This window comes from Chiloscyllium plagiosum, chromosome 13 (assembly GCF_004010195.1).
Source record: "Chiloscyllium plagiosum isolate BGI_BamShark_2017 chromosome 13, ASM401019v2, whole genome shotgun sequence".
Lineage (NCBI taxonomy): Eukaryota > Metazoa > Chordata > Chondrichthyes > Orectolobiformes > Hemiscylliidae > Chiloscyllium > Chiloscyllium plagiosum.
The window spans coordinates 52363449-52373292 of record NC_057722.1 but is presented as its reverse complement, the minus strand read 5'-3'; the positions used below and the strand labels follow the sequence as shown (position 1 = coordinate 52373292).

General features: G+C 40.1%; 1 protein-coding gene across 4 annotated transcripts in view; it reads right to left on the bottom strand.

The window, feature by feature from the left end:
* Positions 1-9844, bottom strand: part of iqcg (IQ motif containing G) — a 51951-nt gene continuing 42107 nt past the window's right edge. For all 4 annotated transcript variants that reach the window (XM_043702388.1, XM_043702386.1, XM_043702387.1 and 1 more), the window contains one exon: positions 1-523. In XM_043702388.1, the coding sequence (XP_043558323.1) occupies positions 389-523 (135 nt within the window). In that variant the 3' untranslated portion in view covers positions 1-388. The remainder of the gene's footprint in view (positions 524-9844) is intronic.

Here is a 9844-nt window from a genome sequence, read left to right as displayed (position 1 = left end):
TTCACAGGATTGCACAAACAATGATTTATTGGGAAGTATGGATGTACAAAGGGATTTCAGTGCCATGGCACACCAGGCACTTAAAGGAGACAGGCAAGTATAGCAAGCAATTAAGGAGGAAAATGGCATATTAGAGGTTGATAGGGTTTGAAAATTAAAATACTGTGGAAAAGTCAAAGTAGAGCATTAAAACATTGAAAAACATGCCCCTTTCTTTAAAAGTCCTATTGTGATTGCCACCTGATTTTTAATAAATTAAACTTTTCTTCAGTCAATACAACTTAGTTAAGCAATTTTCTTTCTTCAATTCGTTTGTATTGTCTCGTAATACCTTATTTTTGCACAAAATAAATAATTTGATGGATAATGAACATGCACAAAAAAAGCATCACTTCTTATCAGTTGGCTTCCCTTTTCCCTTTCCTTTGCCTTTTCCCTTTCCTTTGTTCTCTCCTTTTTTTTTAATGTACTTATAGATTCCGATTCCTCTGCGAACCATGACTCCTCGCCACCACGATTGGAGCTGTGAGGAAAATAAAGATAATGTTTCATACCACCATAAAATCCTTCGATTTTACATTGTTTCAGATTCTATTACAATCTAAATAAAAATATTGGAATGGATTTTATCAGTATCCTCCCTTCCCCTGAACTGGCAATGGGATGTGGAGGCCAAATACCAGCTTCTTCCAATCAACAGCTGTATACCAGTGACAGTTGGGTCCTTTGCCATTTTGGGAGATAACCTCATAAATCTCGGCAAGCCTTCCTGCAGGTTGCGATAGGACCTTTGATTTGAGCACTCTGTACCCATGGGTGGAGTCCCCTAGCAGCAATGTGTCTCATGGTATGCACACTGCATACCCATCGAAATCTCCCCACTCTAGTACCCCTTCCTGTCGCCAGTCTGGCCCTGTTACCCTCAAACCACATGTTACTGATTATGAGGGTTAAGTGATACCAGGATATTCCCCTATTGCAAACACACACTAAAGTGTGCCCATTGCCCTCCTGCAAAACTGGTATTACAACTGACTGGTGGCATCTGATGTAAGGCAAGGCCCTTGCCATTCTGATAAAATTGCAAATGTACCTGAATCTTTACGTATTGTAATAATTGTACACCAGCAACCCAGAGGTATCTCGGAGGAACATAAAGTGGCAGCCAAATTTTGGGCAACAAGGATGAATCTTAAGTGGGGTTTGGTAAGATTTTAAAGAGTGATTGTTATAGGGGACTGTCCTGTCGGACACAGACAGGAGATTCTGCAAGTGAATGAGAATTCAGAATGGTATGTCGCCTTTCCGGTGCCAGGGTCAAGGACATCTCAAAGCAGTTGCAGCATATTGTCAAAGAGGAGAATGAAAAGTCAGATGTTGTTGTACACATTCGTAAGAATGATATATGGGTGGTTCTTCTATAACATTGTAATGGTGTTCTTATGCAGCCTGCATTATAGAAAAATCTTGCTTTACTTCTGCTGTAGGAAAGATTTTGGAAAGGATTATAAGAGATGGGATTTATAATCATCTAGCAAGCAACAATTTGATTTCAGATAGTCAACATAGTTTCGTCAAAGGCAGGTCATGACTCAAACCTCATTGAGTTTTTTGAGAAGGTGACCAAGAATGTAAATGAGGGTAGGGTAGTTGACATGGTATACATGGACTTCAGCAAAGCCTTTGATAAGGTTCCACATGGTAGGCTGTTGGAGAAAATGCAGAGGCATAGGATTGAGAGTGATTTAGCAGTTTGGATTAGAAACTGGCTTTCTGAAAGAAGGCAGCGAGTGGTGGTTGATAGAAAATATTCAGCCTGGAGTCCGGTTACTAGTGGTGTGCCACAAGGATCTGTTTTGGGACCACTGCCAGTTGTCAAAGAGGAGAATGAAAAGTCAGATGTTGTTGTACACATTTTTATAAATGACTTAGACGCAGGCATAGGTGGATGGATTAGTAAATTTGCAGATGACACTAAAGTCGGTGGTGTAGTGGACAGTTTGGAAGAATGTTACAGGTTGCAGGGGGACTTATATAAACTGCAGAGCTGGGCTGAGAGGTGGTAAATGGCGTTCAATGCAGCTAAATGTGAGGGGATTCGCTGTGGGAAGAATAACAGGAAGGCAGAGTACTGGGTCAATGGAAAGATTCTTGGTAGTGTGGATGTGAAGAGGGATCTTGGAGTCCATGTACATAGATCCCTAAAAGTTGCCACCCAGGTTGATAGTGCTGTTAAGAAGGCATACGGTGTGTTGGTTTCATTGGTAGAAGGATTGAGTTCAGGAGCCACAATAGCTGCAGCTATACAAAGCACTAGTGTAGCCGCACTTGGAATATTGTGTACAGTTCTGGTCACCATATTTCGGGAAGGATGTGGAAGCATTAGAAAAGATACAGAGGAGATTTACCAGGATGTTGCCTGGTCTGGAGGGAAGGTCTTATGAGGAAAGGCTGAGAGACTTGGGTCTGTTCTCATTGGAAAGAAGAAGGCTAAGAGGGGATTTGATAGAGACATACAAGATGATCAGAGGATTAGATAGGCTAGACAGTGAAAATCGTTTTCCTAGGATGATGACGTCAGCTTGTACGAGGGGGCATAACTACAAATTGAGGGGTGATAGATTTAAGACAGATGTCAGAGGCAGGTTCTTTACTCAGATAGTGGTAAGGACATGGAATGCCCTGCTTGCCAATGTAGTTAACTCAGCCACATCAGGGAGAGTTAAACAATTCTTGGATAAGCACATGGATGATGATGGGATAGTGTAGGGGGAACAAGCTGAGAATAGTTCACAGGTCGGTGCAACATTGAGGGCCGAAGGGCCTGGTGTATGTTCTAAACAGCACTTAGTGTTGGCGATGTAATCACATTTCAGCCAACACACGTTTTAAAAGCTTGCACTTTAGAAACAGTGTCTCCGTTTCATCAGTTATGTTACAGTCAATTTGTATTAACAAAGCATGCGTTCTAGCAGAACGACCTGTAGTTAGGAATAGAGTTGAGGCTTTGCAGAGTGAATAGAGGAAGTTAGGAGATCTGATGTATTTAAGAATAACAGGTTGTAACAAGGGATTTTAACATTTCAAACAAAGACTGGGACTGCCAGTGTTAAGGACTTGGATGGTGAGGAATTTGTTACATGTGTTCAAGAAAATTTTCTTTATCAGTATGTAGATCTATCAATTAGAGGGGGAGCAAAACTTGACCTTGGGAAATAAGGCAGGGTAAGTGAATGAAGTGCTTGTGGTGGAGCACTTTGGGACCAATGATCATAATTTTATTGGTTTTAAAATAGTTAAGGAAAAGATAGGCCTTGTATGGAAGTTTAAATGCTAAATTGGACTAAGGCAAATTTTGACAGTATGAGACATAAACTTTTAAAGTTGATTGCAGCAGTCTCTTCAGAGGTAAAGGGACGACTGGCAAGTAGGAGGCTTTTAAAAGATATCGAGGGTGCATTGCCATTATATTCCTGTTAGAATGAAGGGTACAGCTGGTAAGAGTTGAGTAGAATGGATGAATAAAGATATTGAGGCTGTGGTCAAGAATAAGGAGGCATATATTATGTAAAGACAACTGGGATCAAGTGAATCTTTTGGAGTATCAGGAGGATAGGGGCATTCTTAAGAGGGAAATTAGAAGGGCAAAAATGGCATTTGGTATAAAGTTAAGGATAATCCAAAGGAATTCTACAATGACATAAAGAGCAAAAGAGAAACTATAGAGAGAATAGGGTCCCTTAAAGATCAAAGAGGTGTCTATGTGTGAACCTAGGAGATGAGCGACACACTGTAAAAACTGACACAATATTTATTTAGTGAAGAAAGACGTGGAGGCTAGGGGACTCAGGAAAATAAATATTAATGTCTTGGAAACAGTCCACATTACAGAGGAGCAGATGCTGGAGATCTTTTTTTAAAAAAACCATAAAGTTAGATAAATCTCTATCTAAAACCTGATCAAATTTATCCCAGGACGTTGTGTAAGCTTACGGAATAAATTGTGGGGCCCCGACAGAGATATTTGTATCATCTACAGCCACGGGTGAGGTGCCAGAGGACTGGAGAGTGGCTGATGTTAGGCCTTTATTTAAGAAAGGCTTTAAGGAGAAGCCTCGGAACTATACATCGCGACTCTGACATCAGTGGTGGGTAAGTTCTTGGAGGGGATTCTGAGATGGGATTATGTGCATTTAGAGAGGCAAGGACTGATTAGGGATAGTCAGCATGGCTTTGTGCGTGGGAAATCATGTCTCTAAATCTTGATTGAGTGTTTTAATATCATAACCAAAACGATTGATGAGGGCACAGCGGTAGACATTGTCTATGTGGACTTTATTAAGGTTCCACGTGGTTGACTGATTAATACAGTTAGATCTCATGGGATTCAGGGAGAGCTTGCCAATTGGAAACAAAATTGGCTTGATGGTAGTACATAGAGGATGGTGGTAGAGGGTTGTGTTTTGGAGTGGAGGGCTGTGACCAGCGATGTTCCACAGGAATCAGTGCTGGGTCCACTGGGTGTTTGTCATTTATATAAATGACTTGGATAATCATTGTAGGAGGTATTGTTAGTAAGTTTGTGGATAGAACCAAAATTGGTATAGTGGATAGTGAAAAAGGTTATTTAAAATTACAAAGTGATCTCAATAAATTGGGTCAATGGACTATGGAGTGGCAGCTGGAGTTTAATTTGGATAAATGCCAAGTGTTGCATTTTGGTAAAACAAACAAGGGCTGGGCTTGTACAGTTAATGATAGGGTCCTGGATAGTGTTATCGAACAGAGAGACCGAGGGGTACAGGGACATAGTTTTTTGAAAGTTGCATCACAGGTGACAGGGTGGTTAAGAAGGCGTGTAGCATGCTTGCCTTCATTGCTAACACCTCTGAGTATAGGAACTGGGACATCATGTTGAGGTTGTACAAGACGTTGATGAAGCCACTTTTGTGTGCCGTTCTGGTTGCCATGCTGAATAAGAATATTATTAAATTGTTCAAATTAGTTAAATAGCAAAGCCCATTTTTATTAGCAAAGCACTGATGAAGTTCAATGCAGTAATTAAACTGCTCGTAAAAGCAAGGTGGGTTTACTGTTACCATGGTGTCACTTTATGCTTCCATGTATGCTGTATGCTTATTGGACTTTGCACACAGACACCAGATTAAAAAAAAATGCCAGATGAAATTTGATAAATTTGTTTACATTTCATTGATTCTGGCTTTGCTTTGTTTTTTGTTGTCTTTTGTTACTTTCATTTCACTCTCCTATTTTTATATCCTCCTGAGTCAGAAGCTCTGAGGCTTCATGCTAACAAGCCGCTGACAAATTCAGGAAATGTTATCCTCCAACATTATTGGAAGCATGTATCTCTTACTGAGTCAGGAAGCTGAGGCTTAAAATATTGTATGCCTGTTTTCATGTCAGAAATATGATGGGAGGCTGCCAGAGATGTCTTCTATAAAATGCTGCTGTTGCAGGTTAATGTTAAATTGCAATGGAGAAAGTATATTGTTCCAAATCTGAGTCTTCTCTTCCTGGACCTCTTGAACATGTATCAGAGAGCCTGAAAGAATCAGATCACAGGGCTCATGAACTCCCCTCTGCACCTACTCAACATCCTAAATACTACTACTTCCACTACCTTCTTCCACACTCCATCTCTGTTGAATCTGTTCTGATCATGTCATATTCTTAAGTTGTATTTTTCCTCAGCCAAGGATTGAACAGAATAACTTGCATCTTTTCCAATGTGAACCCAGTAACATCTCTTTTCCCTCCCCCTTGGCTCTCTCCATCTCTTCCCTTGACATCTAGTCCACTTCAATTACATCTAACATCTTTTATTTATCCCCAAACATCTTCCTATGCAACTATAGCACATACAACTTTCCAATCACCTCTTCTCACATTGCTGTCCAATGCCCCAAACATTCCTGAATGAGATAGTAATTAGAGTAGAATTGTTAGTTATGTTAGCTGGTTTACAATACAGAGTATTGCTAACACGCAAGTTCAATTCCTGCACCAGATGAGATTATCAAGAAGGACTCTCCTTAACCTCTCCCCTTGCCTGAGGCATGGCAACCCTCATGCTAAAGACCATAAGGAACAGACATGCCATTCAGCCTCTCAAGCTTGCTCCACTTTTCAAAAGGATCATGGCTGATTTGTCATTCCTCATATCCACTTGCCCTATGATCGTTGATTCCCCTACTGATCTGGAATCTATTTATCTCAGCCTCAAATATACGGAAGAAGTCTGCCTCCACAGCTCTCTCTGGAAGGAGTTCCAAAGACGGTCAACTGTCCAGGAGAAGAAATTCCTTCTCATCTCAGTCTTAAATTGGCACCCCTTTATTCTGAAACTATGCCCTCTCATCCTAGACTCTTCCATAAGGGAAAACATCCGCTCAGCGCTTAGTCTGTCAAGCCTCTTAAGAATTCTATATATTTTAATGAGATCACATCTCATTTTTCTAAACTCCAATGAGTAAACTCCCAATCTGTTTAACCTTTGCTCCAAAGACAGTCCCTCCATACTGAGGCTCATCCTAGTGAACTTTCAGTGAAATAATATCCTTCTGTAAATAAGGGGACCAATGTTGCTCACAGTACTCCAGATGTGGTCTCACCAGCACCTTATACAATTGCAGTCAGACTTTGCTACTCTTATACTCTAACACCCTTGAAATAAAGGCCAGCATTTCATTAGCCTTTCTGATTGCTGACTGAAACATCACCAGTTGCATCCCTTTAATGAGAGAGCAGCCAGTAGGATTATAGTGACTTTACCTTTACATACTCCCATCAAGTCATTAAAATATGCTGCTCAAAAGCATGGGACCTAGCACTGAACCCTCGGGAATTCCAGTGGAAACAAACTTGTAATTGCTTCAACCTAGTACACTGCATTTGCTGCTTATGGTGATGAAACCGACTTTAAATAACAAAGACCAAAGTTTGTTACTACTTTATCAATCAACACCATTCCATTTCAAATATAATCCCAAGTTCCAAGGCACGTTCCATATTAATTCCCCATGCCTTTCCCATTCTGATCTGGTTGTCTTTTCCGTCAGTGCTTTCCAATTGAGCTCAATTTCATGGGAAGCAACTGCATCCTTTCCTCCTTTCAATTTGTAGACTTCTGGCTTTAATGGTGAATTTAACAAGAAAACACTTCAGGTTAGCTCCCAGTTTCTGTCTGGCAGGTATTACTATGAGATGGGGCTACTACTATTCTGCCAGAGTGACCCACACCATCAATGTAACATGGATTTACATAGAATATATTACAGAAAACAAGGCCAGGTAGCCCATTGTGATCCACACAAGCCTCCTTTCATTTTACTTCATCTGATCCATGTTATTTTCCTCCTCATGCACTTATCTACCAATGAGTCTAGCCCATAAATTCTTTCAAATTGTGAAAATGTTCAATATGGAAATGAAGGGAAGATATTTCCACTTGTAGGGGAATCTAAAACTAGGGTTCATAAACCGGCATGAATTTTGACTTGCACTTTGCTTGTCCCAGTCCCCTGAGACACAGCTTTTTTGACTTTGCTAGATTTTCATGTTGGAATTTTTACTTCTCTCATTACCACCTTCTGAATTACTAACATATTATCCATGGCTCATTAAAATTTAATTCCTCTCATTATGTTTCATAACGCTTCATACTAATATTGCCTGTATTTAGCAATCCAATGTTTTGTACTCAGGAAATTTATAGAGCAATTCTATTTCTTCGAGTATATGTATTATCTTTCACTCTGCTCTCTTTATTTTATTTGTGAACGCTGTTAGTCCATCTGTAATAGTTAACAGTTCTGATTATATAGTTCTACACACAAATCATCAACTTACCTGTTTCTGCATGACCTGCTGAGTGTTGACAATTTTTAATTTTGTATCATATGTTTTGCTTTTTATTTAAATAAGCTGAATTTTATTGTGACTTTGCTAAACCACAATGTTATTATGTTTCTAAAAATATTAATTGGAACTATTTTAGTGAATGGTACATTGTTGATTGAATTTCCACCATGGAGATGGAAGAATAAAAGATATTAGGGGATCAGTGATAGCAGGCCAGGGAAAAAAAGAGGCAGGCAGTTACGGACAATGTGGCACCTCGCCAATATTTGTGCTGGTACAACAGTTCCCTGCCACATCTGAAAACTGCCAGTTCAAAGGATGTCACCTCCATTTTGGCAGGTGGTGCAGGGGGAAAAGGGAAAGGTGGGAGTGTCATACTGGAACTTCAAGTTCCATTACTCATCAAAAGGCTGTAGTCACAGCTGATCCCAATCCCTAAAAATTTCTCTCCATCCTGGTGACTCTTGTGGCACAGCAGTACTGTCCTTACCTCTGAACCAGGAGAGTTTTCCCTCAATCATAAAGGATGTGCCGGCCTAAATCTCAATTGTTTCTTTGTTGATGAGCAGGCCAGTGAGGATAGAAACTAGGAGCAGGGAATAGGCCATTCAGTCCACCAAGTCTAATCCATTATTCAAATAGGGTCATGGCTAATCCTCTATCCCAATGTCATATTCCCACTTGACAAACTATATAATTATATCTGTCTTTGTTCGTCTCCACAGACCTCTATGTTAGAAAATTTCCCAGGCTCACTGCCCTTTGAGTGAAGAAATCTTTCCTCATCTCAGTCCTATATGGTCTATTTGTATCAGAAGACAGTGTTCCCTGCTTCTCGACTCCCCAGTAAGGGAAATCATCCTCTCTGCATCTAGTCTATAGAGTCCTCTTAGAATTTTATACATTTCAATCAGATCTTATCCTTCTAAACTCTACTGAATAAAGGCCCAGTTGAATCAATCTATTCTTATTGGAAAAGCCTGCCATCCCTGGTATCAAGCTTGTGAACCTCTGCTGTATTTTCTCTATGGCACTCATATCTTTTCTTAGGTAGGAAGACCAAAACTGCATGTAATATTCCAGCTGTGGTCTCACCAACAGTAAGAGATCCCTATTTCTCAACTTAAACCCTCTTGCAACGAACACCAATAACCATTTGCCTTCCAGTTCCTTGCCTGACCTACCTGTCTCATTGATTGGTATATGAGGATACCAAATCCCTTTGTAAATCACACTTGCCAATATGTCGCCATTTAAGTAATACTTGCCTTGTTTTCTACACTTTTCAAAAGACTGCTGAAAATCTAAATAAATCACATCCACAAGTTCTCCCCTATCCTACCAGTTAAATCCTCAAAAAATTCCAGTAAATTAGTTCAGCGTGATTTGCCTTTCATAAACCCATGCTAGTTTTTTGCAATCCTGCTAATGCTTTCCAAATGCTCTCTTTTTTTTATTATAGACTCAAGTACTTTTCCCACTACTGATGTTAAACTAACTTGTCTGCAGTTCTCTGGTTTTCTTCCTCTCCCTCTCTTTTTAAATTGTGGGGTTATGTTTAACACTTTCCAATGTGAAAGAACTGCAATAGAATCTGTATGATTTTGAAAGATGACCACTCATGCATCCAATATTAACAGCACCGCTTCTTTTAGCACTTTGGCACGTAGTTATCAGGCCCTGGAGATTTTGCAGCCTTTAATCACTTTCACTTCCATAGCACCATTGTTTTTTTAACTAATGCTGATTTCCTTTAATTCTGCCGTTTCACAAGACCCTCTGTTCCCAAACATTTCTGGGTGGTTAGTCAGAGATGTACAGCATGGAAACATACCCTTCGGTCCAACCCGTCCATGCCGACCAGATTGTCTAGTCCCACCTGCCAGCACCCGGCCCATATCCCTCCAAACCCTTCCTATTCATATACCCATCCAAATGCCTCTTAAATGTTGCAATTGTA